The following is a 26,239-nucleotide window of genomic DNA, read 5'->3' as shown; positions in this document are numbered from 1 at the left end:
AATAGGAGGCAAACGGGCAGGAGGCTCACCTGATGTTAAGTGATACCGCCGACCATGGACACTCACAATGCCAGAAGGCTCGCAAGTGCGTTGCCGGCCTTTCAAGAATTGGTACGCTCTTTTCTTGAAGGACCCTAAGTTGTATTGGTTCGGAAATACATACTTCAGAATATCTATATAATAGATAGCGGACCGTCTAGAAATCAGCTTGCAGAAATCGTGGTCTACTTTCTCCTAAACATTACTAGTAAGGAATGTGTTGCTAAACATTTAGCAACACATTAAAAAATGCCTTTTCATTCGTGAAGCAAGGTAAAATAAGGGTTGCAGCTTATTACAGGCATGTTATAAAATTAAATAGTTGGCGTTTGAAACGAGTTGCGAAGAGTTTTTTGCCAGATCTCATCCGTTCTAGTAATATATTTTTTTTACGTTCAGAAGCGCTCAATAAATCTACATGAATTAATGATACTTCTGACTTTAATCAGCTTTCTGTATCTGACTTGCGTATTCGATTTTGGGACTGACTTTCCTTTTCAAGTGTTTTGGAAATATATAATAAAATCCAATCCATTCGAATACACGATCTCAGGGTTTATGTACGATAGTAAGCTTTAAAAATATATAGATAGTTTACGTCCCTGTATTCTGTCACGTACGCTTAGGTAAACAGTAATTACTCCGATGTCAGTGTTTACTGTTCACAAGTTCGGAATAAACAGATGATCCCCGAGGACTCAGTGCAATATATTTGATTGCTTCCTTTAACACTTACTTTTTATATAAATGGTTTGTGAAGTGCGAAAAAGATAAAATACCCTTTTAGTAAAATAAAGATAATGATTTTGATGATCAATCAATATTTCTGTTTTAAAATTTAATAAAATATAATTAAATGTATACCTACATGTAACTTTCGTGGTGGGAAAAACATATTTGCTCTACTACGCATTATTTTTACTTTTAACCAATTCGAAACAATTGTTGTCAGATACCTTGTTTAGCACCTTTAGATAATACGCCATGCGAATTTATCACTAGGCCACGGAGGCGATACACGAGAAATTACGTAGTAACATCTTTCTTGAAAAAAAAACAAATATTTTTCCTAACAGTCTTTTTCCCACAGTAAAATGAAGGAGCACTTATTTTAATATCAATAGTAATGATTTATTAGTTCAATCTCAGTAACAACTGTATGGTACGCGAAACATCTGGTACTCCAGAAATAGTTATTACATCATGATACGAAAAATATCAGTCCGAGTCAGCTGTAAGATATAAACAAACTAATAATAGCCCCGATTATGTCTACATAATCCATAGATATGTAGTAGATAAAGTGATTTTTATATGAAACATGTAAATTTAAAGCGATTTTGTCAATGAAATGTTACTATATATATTGGTTTTGGGCAGAAACCTTTGTGGACATCCTCAAAAATCCCCATCAAACTTGCTTCGCCAATTGAAGTCATGAATATGAATTACCTACTTTGTGTCGGTCATCTCATAGTCATTTTATAACATAAGTAATTTTGTACCATGAAACGATTCCTACTGACTTGCTATTCAAAATTTTCTCACCGATTACATTGGAAACATTACAAACATATATTACCGCTTAGAAATAAGTATTTTACTATCTAGAAACTTCATTTCTTGTTGTAAAATTGTATGAGAGTTAATTTGAAAATTTATGTACTTTTCTGTAGTCTAAATTTAAAAACGTAGCACTATGAGCATTGTTAGGCTATGTCATCGTTTGATATAGTCACCTACAAAGAATATAACAAAAGCTATTATTAGATAGATAGTTTTAGAACAATCTAGGTTAAGTGCTATCGTGTTGAACTTAGTTTATATTCAATCGATCATCGGACGGAACTATGCCAAAAATGTGTTGACTCCGATTTATTTTTAATAAAATTTTATATTTTTCGTGATTCGTTATTGTAGAACTAAACATTACTGTTTTTTTAGTGTTGATATTTTCATTTGATACACTTAAGTTTTGTTAATGTTGTCTACATTTTATTATATAATATATAACGTGCCATACTCGTATTATTATTCATCGTATAAACTACAAGAGGGAAGGGATATAGAAAATAACTTTTATTTCGAACTGTTACAAGCGACAATACAATGAAATGGTCCTAAAAACAAACTAAGTCTCAAATTTAGGAGGGTCTACTAATGGAATTAAAGTATACTCTACAAGTCCACAAGCTATCTTAGACCCTTGTCACTCGGTGTACAATTTACGATACAATATAAAGTATATTTTACAAATCCTTTCATTTTTGTACTCTATGGTTTAACGAAATTAAGGAGGCAGTCATTAGCAGTTCACTTAACAGCTCATTACCAATTCAAGCAATATATCAAGTCAACAGGTTTCTGAACGCTACCATACCTGACACGCCTCCAGTTGGCTTCCCGCCAAAACTGACAGTCGTGATGGGTAACCACAGGTTAAGTAATAATCTTTGCCAAAAATTGCTTTCGAGGAATTTTGATGTAGATAAAATATACCTCAGACTTTGGTATTATTGCGACCACGGGGCTTCCCACAAATATAAGATAAAGACGTTACCGTCTCTAAAGACGAATGTAACAAATTATTTATTGACGTGATAACGTCTTTAAAATCGTTTTAGTCGGTTGACATGTTCAGAAACTTGTGTCACACCAAAACCTCACGAGCGCGATCGCAGGTATAACGAGAGAGAGACGGACCGATCTCCCGTCTCATCTCGAGCGCTGCCAGTCATTCCGTGAATGTATGAAGAAAAATGTATATCATAGTCGAATAAGTAAACTTGTCATTTTACACCCGAAATTTATCATCAAAAGTGTGAATAAAACGATAGATGTAATTTAAAATTTGAAAAAATTGTTATCTTCATTAATTCCTTACTTCCCAAAAACTTATATCACCAATAAGACGTTATCACGTAAACATCTCGATCGTAAACCTACTTTACAAACAACCAATATTTTTAATGTCAACATAACATTCATTGTTTTTTTTTAAATTAATTAAGTTTTAATTCAATACTATAGTCATAACTGACAATTGACAAAAGACTGGAAACAGCTCCAACTGAAAGCTTAATGATTCATTTCCCTTGCTCACTTGTGATTAAAGGGTGTCTGTCTGGGCATTACGTAATATTTTATAATTTAGTCACCAAGTCAAAAGCATGTGCTCTGGACATATCAGCAATATGTATTTATATATAAGTAAAATACTAGTTATGCTAAAAAGTATGTAAAAGTGGTATTTAAAGAGTTTAATGTTTATTGTAGAGAGTTATATTTTTATTGGTTACCATGCTTTAGTAGACTTTGGACCTTCATAGGACTTTATTAAAATTACAATTTTATTAGACCAAGTCACGAATGTCATGCAAATATTAAACTATAATAAGACTACAAATTTATTTATTTTAGTAAACAAAAACCAGCGCGACATTAAGATAAGCAAAACATGTTATGTTGGTAAATGTAACTTTTCGTAGCTTTACGTAGTTACTGTATTCTACATAGTTTTGGTATTTGGCATATTAACACGCAATGTGACTTATGTTTATAATTAATAAGGTACTTCAATGTTTATTCTCATATTCAAAGTTTGTTTTGTTTAAAAACACGGTCCCAGTAAGCTGTTTCGTATTAAGAAAGCTTTACGTTTATCTTTAATTTAATTGGAAACATTTTGTTATAAAATATCCTTTATACATTTTGCACCGGATTAAACATTTCCATTATTAAACCCTGACGGTAATATATTTCACAATGTAAGGAAGAGAGTATGATAGTCTACACAAGCAATAAAGCGTAAGCGTAATCTGACGTTTGTGTCAGATTAAATTGACACAAATTACAACAATACAATTCAAGGGTAATATTTTTTTAAATACGGCAGTTAAATGGAAAGCAATTTCGTAAACACACAATAGAGAGGTATAATAATGACTCAAATGTATGACAACAAAAGTTACATGTAGGAATTATTATATTATATTGTTACAGTGTTGTTTTATATTTGTATACTAAAGTAAGCTGGGCTTGATAGTATATTGCGTGTAAAATCTATTTTAAGCCTTTTATTGTATTGTAAGATTAATTTGAAGGGCGAATGAGATAATAGTTTTCATGCCTTAAGTGACGTCATACGCACTTAAATTCAGATTTCAAAGGATGTTTGATATCTTTAATTAATATCTGAATTGTTCAGTAACAACAATCTTAAAACAGGTGATTTTCGTAAAGTTGAACATATAATTTACGACACTATTTATATGATGATTATTCACAGACGACGTCGCGGGATAAATCACTAGAAGTATGCGCAGTGCAGAGGAAAGACGCTGAAATAAGACACATTTGTATTCTAGAAGATCTTCAAGTAATATCATAATTCATAACATTTGACGTTATATTAGCATTGCCAAAAAGAATAAAATGAGCAGGCAGATAACGAATATTTGCCTAAATTCTGTGGGATTTTATTTTTATATTTTGCTTAGTAGAAGTAAGAGGTCTAATCACTATAAAATAATTTATGGGTTCATATTGGATCAAACTTTTAATTTATGATTTCACAGGAATTTATATGTTATTTAAATAGCATATAATAAAATCTTATTTAATATTGTTATCACCTTTATCGGAAAATAAATTAAATCTTGGGCGAATTACGTCATGTTATTTAAAATTCAGTCTAATTAAGAACTACACAACATTTATGCTCTCTTGTGAGTTCTAGCCGGTGCACGAGATTTTATGTAACACCCGTTTTTCTTCTTATTAGGTACAGGATAATACATTCAAAATACTCAATTGCTGTTTTAAGTAACAGCAAAACTAACGATTATTTTTATAGACTACTAGCAGACTCGGCCAAGCGTTGTTGTGGATAAGGTTTTTGTTATATTACATAGTAGCAAACTATTCAAAGGAAACGGCAGGAAAACAACAGTCATGGGGATCACCATTCTTTTTTGGTGGCTATGCCATTAAATTGTAGCTTATGGTCTAAGATCCCGCTATACAACGACCTTCACCGAGATGCTTATTTAATGAAACTTATTTTATATATAATTTAATATGTCAATAAATATAATCCATATGGGTTGCCTAGCAAATTTCAGTCCGGAGTATTTTTAATTAAATTAAAAAAAAAAATTTTTTTTAAACATTTCACCGGTATGATTATTAGATAAATTCTATACCAATCGAAAGTATGAAGCCCATAGAATATGCAAACGTTAGGTTGTTTTTAATCAATTAATTATTTATGTGTATATTTTTTATGTGACACTAAAGTATATATACATCTTTAGTATAAAAGAAGGTTATAGTGATACATATATAATACTACCCTGATTAAAAATATTGATTGAAAAAAGTTCAAAAAATTTACTACATGCTAATTATAAAAAAAAATTTTTTTTTAAAATATTAATTAAACATACTCTGGACTGAAATTTGCTAGGCAACCCATATGGATTATATTTATTGACATATTAAATTAAATATAAAATAAGTTTCATGAAATAAGCATCTCGGTGAAGGTCGTTGTATAGCGGGATCTTATACTATTATGTGAAACGTTGCTACTTTCAACACAGCGCCATCTGTTAGAATTGTGTCAAATAATAAACAAATAATTTGCAATAAAATTACATTGCGGGTATAAATTGAGATGTAAGCTATCCTATCTTTTAAGTTGGATCAAACTACACACGGTGTGCAAATTTGATTGATATCGGTTCGGTAGTTTAGGAGTCCAAAGCGGACAAACAACGTGACACGTAATTTATATATATTAAGATAGTCTAGAGAGGAATTATTCGGGAGGTCAACAAAGTACGAGTATTAAGCTATGACATCATCAATAGCAGATTATCATTGATCGAGGTGAACGCTCGCACGTCACACTGTAAAGTGTGTAATACTGATTCAAAGTGAAATCAATCCGATTATGTCTTTTATTTCAATCTTTTCTAACCTCCCACGCGAAAACATGGTTTGATGAGTTACTGTGTCATGAAAACAGAATTGTGTATATTCTTAGCGATATATCGATTTTGTTACTGATTTTAAAATAGTTTTATTATGTTTTATCTCGTTTATTATCTTTGAAGAGGCATTTTTTAATGTTTATAATTCCTAACAGCGTAATTGTGATTATTTATTTAGCCATAATATTGGTAGTACTGTAAAATGATACAAACAATTTACACGGTCGCTATTACAACCTTTATACTTGATCAAAAGATTCTTGACTAATTAAGATCCTAATCGGGTTTATAAAATTAAGTTTAATTACGTGTTAATAGCTAATTTTGTTGGGCGAAAGTATCTCCAAGCTCTTAAGAACGGTTTATGTGTGAATTAATTAAGCTCTTATGTGCTATGCATTGTACCTAATACAAATTAATTGATGCAGTATAATGAAGCTGCTATGCTGCAATTTTCTCACAACCCTGCGGCTTCGTTTGTATAAAAACGCGTTATGTTAACTAAACGTTTAATGATAAAATCGTTTCTAGAATAAAATTAATAAACGTATGAATATCCATTAAATAGTTAACAGAGTTCAAGTCATATTCTCCTACAAAGCTTTATATTTAAGGTTTAAAGTTATGAGTGTTTGCACTAGTTTTACCCTAAGTTTGTAAGAAATGCAACAAATAGGCATTCGTAAAGCAATGAGCCTTCTTGCTTCATTGCGTATGCGATTCTAGAATGACTGATATTTTTGTGTAAGTCGTGCCCCAATCGTGCCTACTGCAGGTTGGCGACATCGTGAAGATATCAATTTATTGATTCTACCAGGTTGTATAAGGAGTGTATGTATATATTCGCACTGGAGCGATGTTAAGATAGATAGTTAACATAATTTAACTCTTATTTTCCACTATTTGTAAAAGAAATGTAGGTTAAAGTCTAGACTTACGGCGACTAAGCCTACATTTATCTGTCCTTTGGACAGGCGCCAGAAGGATCTAGGCCCAGCCAAAAAACTTCCTGAGTTGCGAAAGAGACTTCAAAAGTGTAATTATTAGTTTAACATCTGAACTGATATTGAAAGAGTCGACCGGTCTACCACTGGATTAAATAATGATATGTATATATATACACACACATAAACATTATATATATATACAGGGTGGTCAAAAAATCGTGGATCAAACGCAAATAGGGGATAGATGAGGTCATCAGCTGCAAAAAATTGTTCTTCGGGAGGTCCCTAAGCTCAACCCCTGCAGAGTTATAATTTATTTTGCGTTTTTATAAGAAAATTGATTTTTTTACTAATTCTTATTAAAATTCGAAAATATCTACATTCCGTATCTTTTTCATAATATCCACTAGATTTGTACTGATGAGTTAGACATACTATTTATAGTTGTTTATTGAATATATTGAAGATAATATTAGGTTATACGATATATATTTTTTTTCATCATAACATAACTTTTTGTTTAGGGGAGCGTGGGGCTTGTTGTAACAGGGGTAAATAGTAACAGACCTTTTTCAATAGGAATTAGAATTTTATTCACGTTTTTTTTTACCTAATCTTAAACTTATAACGTGCCTACTTCGGACCCCACTGTAAAAAAAAAATCTCTACCGAAAAGTTACAAGTTTTGGCGAATTTAATTGGGATTCTGAAAAGGTATTACACATGGCCATGAGTCGCTCTAATATCTTTCTAAAAATGTTTGTTCAACAAAATTAATAAAGACATAAAAAATAAGCACGAATTTTAGTCCGATACATTGGTTAAGTTATGTGCTATATTAATATACTCACAATAATTAATACTCCATTACAAATAACCAATACACATATTACCGTCCCGAGGCAAATCAATTTCTACAACTAAATAACAAAATTAAAAGACGTACTAAATAAAAAGTTGTTACGAGATTTAAGAGAGCTAACGGGATTCACGTTCACTGAGTTACTTCTCCAACTAGCGCGAGATTGCCAACGATTCTTATTGTTAACAGTCAATCTTCGATCATGAGGAAGAACATTAATATAAATGTTATTTGAACCTTCCATTTACTCATGATGCACGCAGAATTCAATATTTTAATAGACTAACTTAAACAATTATATCTCTTCATAAATGGAATATATTTGTGTAGTTAAAAGAGTTGACGGAAACTACATAGAATTTGGACTTTCATATTAAAAAAGATAACTAGAATGCTACTTGTGCAGTTAGCCTTTTCACACCTCCCTTGAACATGCACAAAAGCTGGGGCAGCCTTAGATCATGCGGAGTAGAGACTATTAGGCCGTGGGGTTTAAGTGCACAGGCGTTAATTAAAGATTTAAGTTGGCGCTAGGTAAATAATACCGGTGACCCTAGAACTGGTTCGCTCAACGAATAAGTATCGCAATACAGCGAGGAAATGCTGCCGGCATTAAAGGTACACTGCCACAGGGACCAAACTTTAGTATATTGTAAATACTGTCATATTATAAAATTGTGTGTTGGAAATTAATACTTTATCAGCTAAAAAAAAGATATACACTTTTTATTAACATTAAACTAATTTTAGCCATAACCAATATTTTTTATCGTATTTAGTTACATCGACGACACTAAAAGATCAGTTTTATTGTAAAGGATTACAACTGATTTGATAAGTCTTTTTTTGTAGTTTTCATGACTGATGATAATTGTGTGCTTGGAAAAAAAAGCAAAAAATAATTTAAATGTAAAGGAATTTTTATTAACTATTTATGGTTAAAAATAAAATCTTTTGGCTCTGTACACATTTTACTGTTACTAATATTTACAAAAAAAGAGATTTGACTGCACTTATAAGTAAAGTTTATATTCCGTACAGTGTTTGGGATAATTTCGAAAATACTCGAAGAAAATGCTGTTAATTACATTCGCGTAAACCAATAAACCAGGATCCTAAAATAAATTATCCATGTTATGAATAATGGCCTATTTATGACGCTGTAAGCACTTAGTGGTGTCGGCCTATTTTCCGGATGGCGACGCAAAAATTGTTGCCAAATTCAGACTTATTATTTATTGCTTGATATGCACTTAGTAATAAGGCAGCCTATGACAATATTATCGCGCATTATGTATTATATTAAAAGTATTCTCTTGATTTAAAATCCAAGATAGATTATTTTTTTATTTCTTCTTTATAAATTAATTACATAATATACATAGGTACCAATGGGATACAATTCTTGCGTCATAAGGCAAGTGAGCGTTCTTTTCGATACCAGCCTTGCGATTCTGTAACTCACTTTTCGAACTCTCACAGCGGTTTTCACAGCGGCCGCGGCGGTCGCGCTCAAATCAGTCGTAAAGCAGTCATTTTACGATTTGGCATTCGGATAAGGAGGGATCTTGTAGTTTATTGTTTCGAGAGTTCGGAAAGTGAGTAACAGAATCGCAAGGCAGATGATTTCTAACGTGGTATGTGAACGACCTCACATATGAGATTATAATATTGAAACTTATTTATTCGGTGCCAACACGGCAGCTGCCATTAGGCATCGTTGCGCCGTGCAATTTCCTAGCAATTCACTGAGCGTGTACGGAGTTCGTAATTAATGTTTTTCTTTCAATAACGTACTGAAACTGTTATTGAACGAGTCTTAAGTGGAGATCGTTGAACCTAGTTTTTAACTTGTGACCCGCCGAGGCATCGCACGGTAGAGTTGTTACGAAATAAGGCAGCCGGTAACAGTATACTAGTAACAGTTTCTGTATTTATTATCTATTAATCGCAAAATCGCAAAGTAATGTTTAAAAAAAACCGTTCGATTCAATAAAGAAGAATGGCTTGATAAATTACGGCATAAATTAGTGGGAGTAGCAGGTATTAAAAAGTTTATATTTAATGTTAGACCAACTACAGTGTACCTTGGAAGTGCGTCAAACAGCAGTGCTATTGTCTAAGCAACGTAGGTCCGTGTTAGCATGATGACCCCATATAAACTGAAAGATCCCCTAATGGGACACAGCGTAGTTAGGCAGAGAATTTTCATCTATTTCACAAATTTTTCTGTACAGGCCAGTCAGACAAACCGAAGCAATTATTGTTTTTGCCGGAAATCAAACTATGAAAAAACCATGATAACAAGGGGCCTTACATAACTTCACGACGATAGTGTTGATGGTATTCAAGGAAGAATTAATTTATATCGGATTAAAACGCGTTTACTAATTAAATTATCAATAGTTATCAACACCGTTATTTACCAGTAACGGTATTGTAAATAATGCAAACTACTTTTTTTTAATCCGACCATTAATATATAATATCATCGTAAATCAGAAAAAATAAAAGGTTTTGGTTTTGACATTAATAACCTCCGGGGGCTAATAAATTGTACTTACCTACCTGGCTCTACGACGCGTAGCAAGTATCACGTAGCTATTAATGCCGCGTAGCGATAATGTTAAATTTTTACTTCAGCGCATTATTAAAACATTTCAGCTTAATATTTAAATTTAACGTAAAATAAAACGCTGATTTATTGGTACTTAAGTGCGTGGTTACTGTACTTTAATTAAAATAGTTTGCTGATTTTGAAACGTTTCTGCTGGTGTCATCGTTCGCAGTTATTAATTTAAAATAAAAAATGAATACTTCCTTTCTTGACGCATGTCCATAGATTTCATATTCATTCCATTTCGATTATATCCTCTGTACCTTAGTATAAGTTAATTAAATATAAAACTTACATAAACATTATTAAATTGAAATAAATAAGTTTAGGTTATATTTTGGCAGTGCAACTAGGTTTTACAGTTAAAATATAATTGGGCCACCTCGAGAGGTACTCCCATTGACCTATCAGAGTGACATCAATGGAAGGAGTTCTTAAGCATGCGTACCTCGCCCGACGCCGAATGCCAGGCGTAACTTCCTTCAAATACTATGCATTGTAATCCCGTTTATTACAAAGTTCCTTGAATACTCCCCCGAATTGCATTATACAACTACCAAACGGCTTTAATCAATGCAAACCACTGACCTGATTCTCCTGATTGAGCAATTTGAGCTGATCGTTAATAAGGCTGTATTTCGCACTTTCCTCTTTCCGTAGCGCTCTTTCTTTTTTCAGTTCCGGACTCCAGAACGTCTTTATACTATGCATGCTGGATCCTAATTTCTGGTTTGTCAGTTCGAGTTCCTTTTTCAAGTTGCCAAGTTCGCGCTGTAGGTCGGAGTTTTGGGATTGTAGTTCGCCGAGGAAGAGCGGTGGCGGTTCTCGGCGATAGTAGTCATCTTCAGGGGGCGGTGGCGGGGCGTAAGAGCGGTCGTAATCTCGTTCTAGGGACTGGTAGCGGAGTGGTCTTGGTCTGGCTCGATGGTGGGCGCCGGCCGAGGCGGAACGACCGCGCTCGTCCGGCGCCGGGGAGGGTTCGTCATCGCGCTGGAGGTAGGGACTGCGGCGGCTGGGACTGCGGTCCACCTGGGGAAGGCGGCCGCGCGACCACTCCTGCCGACGCCATTCGTCTCGGCACGGCGGCCGCTCCTCTTCGCCGGCGTACTCGCGGAGATACAGTTTGACGTGTTTCCCGCCTCAATTCGAACGCATTGTGCTCTGGACTCGGCGACGGGCGCGCGATCACTGTGTTACGAGCCCGGGGGATCGATCGTTGTGGATAGCGCATGCGTGAACAATGTAGCGCTGTAAGCGCTTCACGATTTTAATCTATAATTGGACGTGTACGAGATGCGTATTGATGTATGATAATTTATGCTTCTAAGTGGTTAAGGTAGTTTTGGGATTGTTCTCAAAAAACTTTAACTTCCTATAAATTATTAATATCATCAAATCTTAATTAGATTTATTTGATTAAATGTGATCAAATCTTTTAGATTTTGATGAACTCCTTAATCTCCAATATGTATTTAAATTTTTATATCATTGTAATTTTCATTTAACACCGCCCTCGGGAAAATTATAAACGTGTAGATATACATACCCACCGACATTTTAAAATAAAAATCTGCATGTATGAGTATTCATGATATTCACCCTTACAAATACCAAATATTTGTAAAGAACGCTAACAACGTAAAAACGAAAAGGCCCCAGCAAAACAGGTTGGGCATTTAATTCAAAATCCTTCAATTTAAAATATGTCACTCATTCTATTATTAGAACGGTTTTCAGATTCCCATTTTAAAAATGACTCACTCAGCGTCGCAGCGCTTTAAAATAAACTTCCCTATTTCTCCGCTTGGTGACCCACTTAAATTTTCTATCTTTATCAAACACTACAAGATACGTATGTCTATCTCTGTTTGCCATAAGGTCATCGGTATGTTGGTGGTAGTACTCTGAAGAACTTGATAGTAGGTTAGACGATATCCTTATTTCTCAGCAGTTATAAAACCTACGGTCTTTTATAACAATATTACTTGCAGAAAAACTGCAATTAAACCGTATATAATAGTTAAAATATTAGCACCGCGTATCTACATAGATGTATCAATTTTATTTATATACTATTATTAAATTAATAGTAAACAATAAGATATCTAAAGCTTAAGAATGCAAATCAAAAACGTTTTGCTTGTGGCTTCCCTCAGATGAATTTGTTCGAACGAATAGAACGTTTTGTTTTTCTGACCTTATTATTTAGTTTGGGTCCAACGATTTTATGCCAAAATAGCTAACTCAATTTTATGCCTTTATTAACATTGTCTTTGGCATGTATCTGTAGATGGCACCTTTTCAAGGGAATAATGTATTTTCTACTTTTGTATTTATCGAAGACTTCGAAAAATAGCACTTTTAAGTTATAAAAATATATCTGTCGCTATTAAACCAGGTGGCCGCGATAGCATGCAAAAGCAACCCCGGAAATCTCGTTCTGTAACGGACGGTGTTTATATGGGTATTGCTCACCCGAATGGGTAGCAGAGATGCCTGGAGAGTCGAGGCTCACATATCCTATTAGCCTTTGAATTGCGGGGAGTGTGCAAAATGGTTTTTTTTGGGTTATATTTATAAAAGACCCATTCAAAAAACATAATATATCAATATTATATGATAAATAATGTAACGTATGACCAAACAGACAAAATAGTCGAAGTCGCTCTATATTCAAAATACTATTCGTAATTGCTACAATTTTTATATTGAATAGAAATAGTATTGAAAGTCGGTTAAGCTTCGTTTAAAAAACCTAATCGTAACAATTACGACTGATAATTAGTAATACACGTTATATCGATTGATGAAAGAACTGTAAAACAAGGTATTTCCCCACCTGGGATCGCATCTATTCCTCAAACCACTACAAAGCGTCATGTACATATTTGGTGGAAGCGACCACCTTAATGGGTCATAAACCAGCTGCTTCGACCGTAATGACTATTGAGAAATTTCGCCCTTTTATGAGTTTAAATGAATGAACTTTTAAGCACTGTAAATAAGTAGACCATGTAAAAGAGGCAACGCTTCAAACTTTCTACTTTTTTGTCGATAATAGAAAGTTCTTCTTTTCCGACGTCGACAAGAAGCAGAAAGAGTACCTATGTCAGATACTTTTAAATATCGAAAACATTTAATAATATATACAGTGTATAAAACACGCATCTAAGCACCTTTGCCCCACTGCCATTGCCTATGCCAAACATGGGACAGAAAAATATGTACAGTAATATAGTTATGTTTTGCGGTATTGTAATTGAATTTATTTAGTCCGTGTGAAAACAACCATCATATTTCTACAATCTTGATAGCAGAATCCTTATGTTGACAACACCGTCAGTCGTTACGTTATTATACTTCGACAGTAATAATGTTGATACTAATTACTAAATATGCAAAAAATTTAATTATATAGATTAATTAAATGTATAGATTTATTCAGTCTGATATTAACGAATTAGTAAAAAATCCAATGACTAATTTTTATTGTCAGTTGTCAAACTGGAGCCCTTTAATTTTAATGTGTATTGTCATTTGTCACTTAGTATTTTGAGGTTATGTCTTGTTAGTGTTATGATTTTGGTAAATTATATTTAATACTATTTTGAATTAACAACACAATCAATTTAAGATGCCTCTACCTCCTGCCAGTGGTACCGGTAAATATTACGCATTAGCGGCAAAATCAATTCGGTTAATACGTCAAGGATGTACTAATAGGCCGTTTTTTCATATATCAGTTACTCAGGTAATCATTGTTTAGTTTAAAATGTAATAAATTCTTTTCAATTTTGATATTCACTTAAGCCTTCTGAGTAGGGAAATAAATTTGTTAATTAAATAGTGAACAACTGAGAAATATAATGTATTTTCGTACTAAACTATTCATTCCTAATATTAAGGTACAATAATAATAATAATATGATTTCAGCGAAAGAGATTAAATAGCCAACCAGTTATTGAACAGTTGGGTTCATATGATCCTATGCCAAATATAAATAATGAGAAATTGGTTGCTTTGAATTTAGAACGGCTAAAATTCTGGCTAGGACAGGGAGCACATGTAACGACTCCAGTAGCAGAGTTGTTGGGTAATTTGAATTCTTTCATTTCTTTATTCTATTTTTATAAGTAGATTATGTTATTTTCTTTATAACTAAAATATTACAGTACTTATGTCATACAAACACTATGAAATGATTTATATAATCATTATTGTAATTTCTTTAAGTATATGTTAAGTTCTTTTCTCATCTATCCAGATACATTAAACATAAATGCCTTATTCATACTTTAGTATTATAATTTCTATTGGTGTTCACAGGTCTAACTGGCTTCTTCCCAATTCATCCAAAATCATATATGACAGCTTGGAGAAACAGACAAGCGGAACAAGACAGACTAACAAGTGAAAAAGAAGCAGCGAAGAGTACTGCATAATTTAAGATATATATAATGTAGCAATTATGATAAATAAATTTAGTAACTTATTTTTTTTTTTATGATTATGTTCAATCTTGGATAATAGAGAAACATTCTGGTCTTCCTCTGGAATATTATAAATTGACAAGAAAACTTAGTAACTATAAATTTTGCTTTAATGACTACTGTAGAGAACTAGTACTATAAAATATTTGTTTAGATCCTAATTTTCTGGGACTTATCTTACTAGGAAAGAATAAGGTTACATAGAAAGAAAAAAGCAAGTCAATGAACTTCTTTATTTAAGTGAAATGGCATTCTTAATATATTTCTTAGTGAAAAATCAGACAGCCAGTAAACAAGGCACAAAACAATTTACATTTCAAGCATCAACAAACCTACTGTTATAAAATCAGGTATTACCCTCAGGCTTCAATTAGTGGCAACACTTAAGCTTGTGCGACAACCGCAAAAAAAAAACAAGGTCTTATAGAAATTGAATAACAAAAACATTTCAAGAGCAACTTTAGGAATAACAATAAATTTTTATTATAAAAAAGGACATAAATCGTCAAGATATGAGTGAGTACAAAAAGACGAAAAATTCATTGCCTTAATATATAAGGAGAAAAAGAAAGCCACTTACATTCCTAAGATTTAAAGTCACAAAGAATTTACTAGAAAAATTAAAACTAAAAACTTGAGTTAATACAAAACATACACCATGATGGTTTTAGATCATTATATCTACCCAATACCGACGAAAGTGTACTTATTACACAGAACATTTGTTTAAACGCCTTATATCAGGTTGATTTATTGATCGGACCCATTTGATTTCATTGATCAAAAGTATCAAAAGTTAGTGGTTGCAAAGGTTTCAATATAAACCAAGCAATGTTCAATTATAACAGGAATTATTTCAGAAATGGTACCATTGTGAATATATTCTTTTCAATAAATTTATTTAGTGTATTGAAAAAACGTAATGATTCAATATGAAAGCGTAGTGCTGTATAGTGCTGTGTTTGATGTTTTGTACTTTTCCTTCAATGGTAAAGTTAATTAATCCTAGTTGCTCTTCCTTACAGCGTCTGTAACTAGGCGTGAAGCTGAAATAACAAAAACTTATTTAAAGAGACGAGTATTTAAATATATATTTATGTATAAAGGATGATTGCGTGATCAGAGAAAGCATATTTTTTTGAATCATATTTAATCCAGAGTTATGTTACCAGTTGTTGAGTTGTAAGACAGCGCGTATGGATTCGAGCTACGCGCTGTATACATTTTCGAAAATGGTCCAATAGTTTGTGCAAGTTACTGTCATTCCATTATACTACACCCTTAGCACAAACTATTCCATAATTTCTTCATGTAATCGTACTCTACGACTTTTTAAGGATCGTTTGTGTTAAGAGTGCTGTAACAACTTTGAAAAACGATATGACACGATATGAAAGCATTTGACACGATAGCAATTACAAAATTTCACACTAACTTGAAGCTCAGTTAAACTACTAAAATGGAACAACTAGTGTTGGTTGGAAAGATTTAATTATTTGAGGAAATTGGTGTAAACATGAAATCTTTTAATATTACTGGGAATACTCAAATAATAATTTGTTAGATCAATTCGGTAAAAATGGTAGAGGTTCTATTATAATCTAAAATAATATTATGTTTAGTTACAATCAAGCTACTTCAAGAGACAGGCATTAAAACTACCTTGATGAGTCTAAATATATAGTCATTACTTGAATGTCAGAAATTAACAGAAAATTTAAAATACAGGTTAGTTAATATTAAGCAAGTTAAACATAGCAAATATAAATCAAGCAGTTTTGACTTATGTTTGCTCAATAGAGCCATAAATAATTTGAGATCTTGACAACAAAAAGTTTGTTAGGAAGTGTTAAAAACTTTAGGTTTTATACCATGAAACAAAATGTCAATAAATTTAAGTGTGTTTTGCAATTTTTATTTACGGCATCCACTTGACAGTTACATAGATAAACAAGTCATTTTAAAGCTTTTACTTAAGCACACACTGAAAGCTGCCAGTTCATTGGTTTTTACTTACTTCAGTGCTGTACAGCTCTATTCTTGTTTACCTAAAATAAGGGTTCGGGTTTAATATGAAACGAAAATAACCATAAGACCTCAAATGAGCAAAGAATTAGCAGTCATTGTTTAACAGATATGTTCAGTGCTGACATACTTAGATTCAATCTTAAAGTTTAACTTTATTAGTCTCCTTCACTTAAGGTAAGTGCGCAATAATGCATAAATAACACTTAATAATTATACTGGAATTACTCAAATAAAAAGTACATTGTTTTATTTCTTTCATTTAATCAAGCTGATTCTTTGCTCCATCTAATCACAAAAATACTATTAACTGATAACATGTGCAATAAATGGTGAAATATAAAGATAAATAAAATACTTAATACATTACAAGAGCTCTACAAAAATTGTCCAAGGAATAATACAAATTTATTGAGTTTAGTTTCAAACAGCTGAACAATTTTTGCAGGTCCCATTGTTTATGAGAATAAAAGGTGAAAAAACTAATACAAATAAAAAAAACAAACATACACGATTATATAACATGATTCTAGCCCAATTTTTTCATAGACGTATTTATCTTCCTATTTGCACCTTGCACCAACTCTTGGATATTCACGGGATCTTTTAAGAATGAAAATATATTGAATGTATACAAAACTTCGCCGTCATCAAAACACGTATTCTAATTCGTGTCTTAAGTACTTGAAAAATGTAATAATAAATATTTTATACTATTTTTCAATGCTGTAGTAGACTGATTGATGTTATAGACCAATTTGTTTCATTACAGTAACGTACGATAACCGAATGTCTCTTTTTATGTTTGTTAGTGAGACCATAAGAGGGCATGCTTCAGTCTCCGCTCTGAGAATATCTTGCGGCAATTAATTTTTACTATTATACTGTCTTTCTTATTCGCATTTTTACTATTATTCGCATTTTCTGCACATAAGAATGAAATATTGTACATAATATGAAAGCTACGCATATGCTCAGTTTCTATTAGAATCTCTAAGAAAAAAGTGACATAAAAGACATTGAATTTGTGATCATGGCCCTATTATACCTCATAGCAAAGCAAATACTGACCCCCTTTATTAACTGAATCAGTTTACTCAGTGCACAGTGCAACAATTAAAACTCTTATAATTAAAGTACTCTATCTATAAAATTATGTTTTACTGTGATAAGCATGCCACACGTGCAATTAGGCAGAATTATTTTTAATGAATAACGAGGTGAGTTAGCAACCGCAACCCATTACGTTCATATATAGTTTCAAACATTCTAAGCATCGAAACTAACAATGCAGAAATAATGATTTGGATTTAAAATGATTAATATACTGTGATTACGCGGACTTTGTTTTATAACTAGTTTAGTAAACACAATTTTTTTAACGTGTATTATTATATGCTTCTACATTAATAGTATCTCGACGCTTTCAGCTGGATTAATAAAGCATGCTTTTGAGCTCTAAACATGTAAATGTAAATGCGAGGTTTTGGGTAGGACAGACCATAGGAAAATGGTATAGTTGATCTAAGCCTCATGCCCTGATTTTTAGTAAGCCCTCAGACATTTTACCTGTTACTCATCTTTATGCTGAAATGTATTCTTCAGTGTTTTGTTAATCGACTTAACAGTTTTATTAATATCCTTATTTACTTCCTTAAAAAGCTGATGTAAAGGATCTAAAAAAGAATACCTTCAACAGTGGATCGGCTGTTTTATTTTAATTAAACAGTTTTTTCTTATTTTTAAATAAGTTTGACGCGTAAATTCAAAGATGTTGATATGTAAACATGCACGTTACGAAAGCCCTAACGTTATTCAGTGATTTTTTTTACATAAAAACAAACATTGTTAGGTGTGTCTGAAAATAACAATTTCAAAGGATTATTATGTTGGAGTCCATTATTCAGAGAATTACTCAAGTTTTCATTAAAGGTACATAATAGTTAAAATATACAATGAAACCCAACGTTTTCGCGTCGCCAAGTTCATTTTCCAGGCTTGTTCTATCAGCAAAAATAATCACTTTACAAGTGCCTCTAAATCTCTATTAGTATCGAAAATCACATTTACACTAATATTTATCTTGTCCACTAAATATTCAGAATTCATTTATCAATTTTTAACCAACTCATGCTATCTCGCTGACGCTGTAAATGCACTTTTAAAATCAATTTGCTTAATTTATTGATACAAGTTTTCTAACTTAGTACTAAGACCGAAAAAATTAACCTAAATGACAAATAAATGAACTTTAAGTAGTGGAATATATTCTTCCTATACTCCTAATTTATAAATAATATCCAAAAAGATTTGTTTATTAAACCAACCATTAAGCTGATTAACATTCGGGGGTCAGTTCCTAACGCCATATTGTGTTACTGTTCTACCATTAATTTATTTTTACCTGACGCAGCCAGATCATCAATTCTGGCGTGGTGCTTGTGGTAGTAGGGGCGAATGATGCGGTTGTAGATTATCAATGAGCCATTGTAGTCTGTTGGGAGGTAGCACCAGATTATGAAGATACACTGTAATTGAATAAATCCAAGGTTTAGAGTGAAAGAGTTTGTTTTTTCAAATATTGTCTGGAGTTTAGCTTGACAACCATGTCATCTACCAACATAACCTATCTTGTCTATAATTAAAACAGTTTTACACTAAAAATCAAGCAAAGATGTTTTGTAATAATAAGAATTGTTATTGTAATTTGTTTAAATGCACCATCATTACTTTGAAGTTTTAACTTAATAGGAAAACAGATTCCACTACAAAACCCCAGATAAGATTGCCACTATTTTCCTAGTTAATAAAAAAAAAATCCGTTCTCTCAATATATCTCAACTGTACAATTCAACAAATAAACATTATGCTTTAAATTCATAACCTCCTTGATTAACAATTGATAAACTTTGATTATTTTGAAGTTAATTAATAATAGATGCAATTCTAGGAAATAGCTAAACTTCTTATAACAAGTCAAATAAACAACTACTTGTACTAAACAAAATAATTTTCATGTCATGTACACTGTCAGATCTTAACTAATAATTGCCCTATGACAAAACTTGATTAAATTGCATAATATCATCCACATAATGCCCTTGTTTTTTATTACATACATGTATAATATTACTTGTGTACACAGCAACAACTACAAAGGTCAAAAGCAAGGTTGGGGCAACCACTTTCACATTATGTGTACAATGATAACATATTGCTTTTAAAAATAAACCATTAATTATCTTAATGAGTCATTAGTGACCTCTCACTGTGGAAACAATACATCATTGTGATATAACCTATTTTGTATAGCATACAATAGTGGAATTTTTATATGAACCTAATGGATAATTATTTTAATGAATATAAAATTACTGTAGTATTTTATCTTGCATTATTTTATCATTAATAATAAAAATATGATGTTAATGAAATGAAATGCTCTACCAATAAGTAAATCATAATATTATTTTTTATGATATCTACCTCAATGTAGACAAAGGCAAAATAGGTGTTTAAGTATGTTGCAGTTTGATTTTTTTTTGAAAAAAACCTTAACTATACTTTCATCACCTCATTGCAATCAGTTAGTAAGGTATAATAATTAGAATAAGTTTCCATGACCTATCAGTAGTTAGATAGTTTATCTTAATTGATCTTAGAAAGTAACAGAAATAGATTTAAGCCTTACTACATCCATATAGTTATAATTTTAAGTTTTGTAGTGAAGTCTTGTAACCACTACTAGAACATGTCGGAGATAAATGTATTTAGTATATTTGTATATATGTTTCAATGATAATTATCCTGTTGTTAACTTTCTAATGAGGACAATTATTGTTTTACTATGTTCTAAGCCCACATGTTGTGCTATGTATATATATTATATTAAATTCACTTAATCAATAGGCCTAAATCTTGTTATAATTGTAGTTTAAATTATAAACTCTTTAATTCAAAACAATGGCAATGCCTTGTCAAAATTTATTTTCCTAGCATGATTCCAATATAAACAATAATTGCTTTTTTGTACTATAAGGGTATAGGTTAGGTTATGTTCTTACTAATAAGTGGCTATTGTTTCCTTGATAAAAAAATTAACAAAAACTACCACAAAATTAACTATGTAACAAAATCTTTAAGAACTGAAGTGTGACATATTAAGTTACGTAAGACTGCAATTTCATATTACTTTATGCATGCTATTAACTAGAGTATGAATGTGCACTAATAGAGACATGTACAGTTTACTTAGTTACATAATAAAAATTGATGTGATGGTGAAACAAAACGGTTTAAATAAAATTTATATGAAATGATTCCCGAATCTTATTATATTGTAAGCAAATTTACAAATGAAGCCACTGGATGAAAGCAAATTAAGAAATCATTTTTGCACTTATCATTGCTTATCAAGAATTAGTTTATCTTAGATAGCAACTATGTGTATACTATATCTGTACTGGTAATTGGTACCAACATATGTATATATGCATTAATATGAAAAAAAGTTTATATTGGATATAAATATTTTTTAACACAAGCTGAAATTTGAATAAACATTGCCTAGTACATATAGCTACACAATACCTACTTGTGACATTGTAGACTACACTAACATACATTATAAATATACCTAATTTTTATTTACCATTTATTCAACTTAACATTAAGTTAAGCATGAGATATAAACAATTGTATAGGCATTTAGTTCAATAAGATCAAGTAATTTATTGTGGTCATTCCTACTCAATGAAAAGGGTGTTCGTATAATACTGATACTGACCTTGATCAACCAGTAAAGCGGGAACCATCCAACAATAAAGTCTGAAAAGTATTCCACTATTGAGAAGCAAGCGAAGACAACCCAGTAGGTAAGCCACTTTGTATCGTCATCTTTTTGTGGCGACTCTAATGCTTTCATTGACATGTAGGCGGGGTAAACGAAACCAATGGAATTGCATATCAATTCAGCTCCGAATCCGAATACTAAATATAAACCGGTGAACGCCACTAAGCCTGTGGAAAAATAAACGTCAAAATCATAGCTTACGTTATAAATAACTTTATAAAAAAGCTACCTACCAACGAATAGATAGACTCTATTTACGCCCGTCCTTTGTTCTGCTAAGTCAAAATACTTTGTCCAAGGTTTGCTTTTGTCGTTTAGGCTACGCTCTACAGTGTCTTTGTACTCTTGCAATTTGGAACCCATTTTTGTAAAAATTATTGGTCTGGGGTGTGTTGAATTATTATCCGCGGCCACGGCTCATTGACGGACACGAGACAATGAAGACTTAGTATACTCAAAAATGACATAAGTCGTGACGTTTGACGATGATAATTGACAGAAGACGTGATTTGATAACCACAGACATTATTATTAATTAACAAGTTTAAGTTCGTAGTAACTACAGATAAGTAACCATTTAAAGGGCGAGGCTCCTGCTATAATAAATTATTGTAATAATTCATGTGTAAATTATTATTATTTTACGCAATTTAAAATAATATCTTACAATTTATTGTAATACGTGACAGTGTTATCAAGAATAGCGAATGCAATAACTATATAATATAATTGGTATGGTGACTTAAAGGTCGAGAAATTGTATAATATTCTTAGCGGCCGGAATAACTTTGTAAGCGTGTTTCAGTGACTACATCGGAGTGATTTATACTCGTAGATTGGTATAGGTGTCGATAAAAACTTCTACTGCTTTCTAAAATGGCATATAAAATAAATCAGTGGCGCTACAACCTCTTTAGGTCTGGGCCTCAGATTTCTGAATCTGTTTCATGATCATTTTTAAAGTAGGTCAGCCTCCAGTGCCTGAGACACGCCGTCGACTTTTTGGGTCTAAAACATATCGGTTGCCTCACGATGTTTTCCTTCACCGTTCGAGCGAATGTTAAATGCGCACATAGAAAGAAAGTCCATTGGTGCACAGCCGGTGATCGAACCTATAACTTCAGGGATGAGAGTCGCACGCTGAAGCCACTAGGCCAACACTGCTCTACTAAAATGGCATACACCTGATTTAAAAGACAGGATTAACTTGATATGCATTTTAGTCTCAAAAAATAATGATGGTGAGGCCTAAGATTAACCTACTTAAAAATGTGAAATTCAATATCATATTCAAAAGTTATGGTTCATACGTTAATAAAACTTCAACGATAATTTTGAAACGTTTTTATTTTTAAAATATGAAAAGCATTAACATTTATCACTTGTGTTTTAATTACATCTTACGGTTAATATGAGAAATCTCTTAAGTAGGTATACATAACAACATAAATTAGTTTAGTAGGTAATTCTCCTATAAAAAGAATAAATATAAATCTTGTTTTATATTTTGAGACACTTTTATAATACATTCTCTGTATGAAGTACGTACCTAAGACCTAAGTGTTTTACCGTAACAACGTATTTTTAACGTACCTTTACAACATCATATGAATCATTACAACTACATGACTTTTAATAAAATACGTACTTACATAATAAGAGTGTACATAAGAAAAACTTTTAAGCTTGTATTGCGTAGATATCACAATTTTAGTTTAAATTATTAACCTATCTAATGTTTTGTGCTGATGTGCAGTAGAACGAAAAAGTGCTACGAATTGTGCTTGAAACACTCAGTAAGTTTTAAGACTATATAGTGAAACTATGAAGACATTTTTATATTATGCAGAGATATTGAATTGTCGAAAATCGAAGGCTCCAGCGGTAACCTAACTAAGGTAGTTAACATAAAATAGTATGAAAAATAATGACTAGATAATTTATTATAAATTGTATCGGTTGATCGTAGGCGTACGGCTACAATATAAGTCCTAATGGAGTCTTGAAGCTATCTGGCAAAGTGGCAACACGCTAGATTTAATAGACCAACGCCAATAAACTATAAACATAAGTCATCGCACAATATCTGTTTTTGATGCGACACATAAAAGGCTGAAAATTTCCAAACTGATGATTTAGTGTCTAAACCTTTTTTAAAATATAAAATCCTATGTAAATGCAAGATTCGTCTTAGATTTTATCTAACTATAAAAACGCTATTAAAACAAAAGAATTAATGAGATTGGTCTCAGTCTTATGCTATATTCTTACAAAAAGATGTCTTCTATTATTTAATGATAACATGACGTGATCGTTACATCTTAAAATTTTTAACATCGAAACTATATGAATCATACAATATGTATAAATCAACAACCGATATTTTTTCAAGGTCAAGTAAATGTGACTTGATATTTGAAACCAGATATTTCGTTAAGGTCTCACGATGTAATAAATAATCGAAAAGAAATTGAATGAAAATTTCGGTATAATCTCCAGTGAATTTATAACGTGGAAAAACAGGTTTGTTTATATAAACATACACCTTGTATATACAAGGTTCTAATACGTGTAATCTCAAATATTGTCTCATGATCTGTCAAACTATTTAATCTCTGAGATCGTCATTTATGACAGATATTATAAGCCTGATTGCTTTTATCTGTGCAACAATATGAGACAATCTATAAAATAAATCCTGTAATAATTGATTTTTAAATTGTAACGTCTTGGAGTACGAGCCTTATAACTGTTATGCCTGCAAGTAGGTATAGTAATCTAGAGGAATAAAAAAAGTAATGTAATCTATGTTCTAATTAAATTTAAAATAAAAATAAATAGTTCTCACTTTCATCGTATCTTGATAGTTGATTAATCATGAATAATTGTTAATTATACAAATAGCTATTCATTATAGTACGTTCAAATAGTTTAATAGAAAATTTAGTTTACATTTAACAGCATTTATAATACTTTATTTAATAATGACAAAAGGTATACTATCTATCCTACTCATAAGAAAATGGAGAAAAGAAGGAAGAATTCTTAGTAAGAGATTCATTTGAAAATGAAAGGAATGCAAAATTATTTCTAATTATGTGCCTAATAATTTTATCAGTCGATTTTTACGCCTATGCCATCTCACTGAATATTTTCATACATTCTGGACGTTTCAAGCTATTATATAATAATTTTAATGTCTATTGAAAATGAATCATTAAACTTGGATATTATAGGATTTTAAGAAATCGAGAAACTATGTTGTTTTTTGATCGAAATTTAATATGATGATGTCATGTTACTAATGTAGTGGGATATTATTGTTTTAAAGCAAGCCTGAAATCACCCTTCTGTATTATGGGAATCAAACTCAATAACGTTACCGTACAACAACGCCACGGAGGGTTTAAGTAATTATTAGGTGCATAGTAAATACATTTTTCAACGGTTTCCACATTTCAATATACCTTTTACTAAGAAAGGTATGAAAACTTAGTAAATTGTTTTATTCATAACAAAAAATCCACATGCAACTTAAATGATTAGCCCAGAGTTCGAACCTGACATCTTACCATTTCACATTTTTTTTCTGACCTTTTCATTATATTCTTTTCCCAATTCCAACAATATAATTACTGAATGCAATGCTTTTAACGTAAGGTAATATATAATGATTCGATATTAGTCTATTCTGATCCGATACAGTTCTTGATGCGTTCACGAATTTTCAGTGAATGTTACGAAGCTTTGTGCTTTTTTCTCGCGTCCCGGCGTTCGCTGGTCGAATGCGGTTTTAATTCTCGTACGTCTAACTGTAAATACAATTATTATAAAAGATTAAATATTTCCCAAATATACTGTAATTTACTTGATTAAAAATATTTATTTTTTCACCATATTTTGAATTAATATCGAAAAAACACCCTAATTTTCAGATTTTTTTAAAAAAGTTGGTGTGCTTTCAGTTCGTTGAAATCTCTACTTTCCTATGGTAAAAAAATATAAAACCATAGTAAATCTTCAAAAAATCGTATGCAGTAACGCCCAGACCCGTCATCCCCTTCCCTTTCTTTCATTACTTTCTTCGATAGGACTTTTAGTTTTGCCGGAAATCGAGATAAACCGTTTTTTATCCTTAAAACTCATAACACTCACATAACAATTAGAAATTGTACTTATATAAGACTATATCGAGTATTGGTAGGACTGTTGCGAAGGCCAGTCTGAGGAAAGGCCAGACCTTTGTCAGTTAATCAACGGCCAAGCGGTAGCTAAACAACGCTACGGTGTCCCGGGATGAAGGGCATTATTTGCGGAGTAATAACAGGGCTTCGAGACTCTAGATCTTATATCTCAGGGTTACTGAGTGCAATACAATATCACATACTCTGTATGACATGGAGCTGCTGG

At 31.9% G+C, this 26,239-nt stretch overlaps 4 protein-coding genes across 18 annotated transcripts in view; 1 reads left to right on the top strand and 3 right to left on the bottom strand.

The window, feature by feature from the left end:
- LOC125052931 (myosin-11-like) overlaps positions 1 to 11,287 on the bottom strand; it is a 31,126-nt gene extending 19,839 nt beyond the window's left edge. The window contains exon 1 of the mRNA XM_047654017.1: positions 11,050 to 11,287. Within this exon, the coding sequence (XP_047509973.1) occupies positions 11,050 to 11,172 (123 nt within the window). The 5' untranslated portion in view covers positions 11,173 to 11,287. The remainder of the gene's footprint in view (positions 1 to 11,049) is intronic.
- A 2,711-nt stretch (positions 11,288 to 13,998) lies between these two features.
- Positions 13,999 to 14,954, top strand: LOC125052934 (probable 28S ribosomal protein S16, mitochondrial). Its single transcript, XM_047654025.1, has 3 exons — positions 13,999 to 14,212; positions 14,396 to 14,555; positions 14,789 to 14,954. The coding sequence occupies exons 1-3, from the start codon at positions 14,096 to 14,098 to the stop codon at positions 14,902 to 14,904; spliced, it is 393 nt and encodes a 130-aa protein (XP_047509981.1). The 5' UTR covers positions 13,999 to 14,095; the 3' UTR covers positions 14,905 to 14,954.
- Positions 14,955 to 15,775: 821 nt separating this feature from the next.
- LOC125052933 (receptor expression-enhancing protein 5-like) lies at positions 15,776 to 22,281 on the bottom strand. 7 transcript variants are annotated; one of them, XR_007117514.1, is made up of 6 exons: positions 22,063 to 22,281; positions 21,764 to 21,996; positions 19,382 to 19,505; positions 17,488 to 17,580; positions 16,970 to 17,000; positions 15,776 to 15,998 (listed from the first exon to the last, which is right to left on the bottom strand). XR_007117514.1 is itself a non-coding variant. In XM_047654019.1 (6 exons), exons 1-4 carry the CDS (start codon positions 22,190 to 22,192, stop codon positions 18,550 to 18,552), a joined length of 591 nt encoding a protein of 196 aa, XP_047509975.1. In that variant the 5' UTR covers positions 22,193 to 22,281; the 3' UTR covers positions 15,776 to 15,998; positions 16,970 to 17,000; positions 18,547 to 18,549. The 7 variants fall into 7 exon arrangements, 5 of the variants coding, with proteins under 5 accessions (XP_047509975.1, XP_047509976.1, XP_047509977.1 ...); XM_047654019.1 differs by lacking the exon at positions 17,488 to 17,580 and adding an exon at positions 18,547 to 18,653; XR_007117513.1 differs by lacking the exon at positions 16,970 to 17,000 and adding an exon at positions 18,547 to 18,653 and having other exon boundaries at positions 15,914 to 15,998.
- An 877-nt stretch (positions 22,282 to 23,158) lies between these two features.
- LOC125052884 (multiple C2 and transmembrane domain-containing protein) overlaps positions 23,159 to 26,239 on the bottom strand; it is an 82,493-nt gene continuing 79,412 nt past the window's right edge. For all 9 annotated transcript variants that reach the window (XM_047653939.1, XM_047653941.1, XM_047653940.1 and 6 more), the window contains one exon: positions 23,159 to 25,641. In XM_047653939.1, coding sequence (XP_047509895.1) covers positions 25,567 to 25,641 — 75 coding nt within the window. In that variant the 3' untranslated portion in view covers positions 23,159 to 25,566. The remainder of the gene's footprint in view (positions 25,642 to 26,239) is intronic.

This window comes from Pieris napi, chromosome 10, assembly GCF_905475465.1.
Source record: "Pieris napi chromosome 10, ilPieNapi1.2, whole genome shotgun sequence".
Taxonomy (NCBI): Eukaryota; Metazoa; Arthropoda; class Insecta; order Lepidoptera; family Pieridae; genus Pieris; species Pieris napi.
The sequence above is the reverse complement of the archived record's forward strand: the minus strand, read 5'-3'. Positions and strand labels throughout refer to the sequence as shown.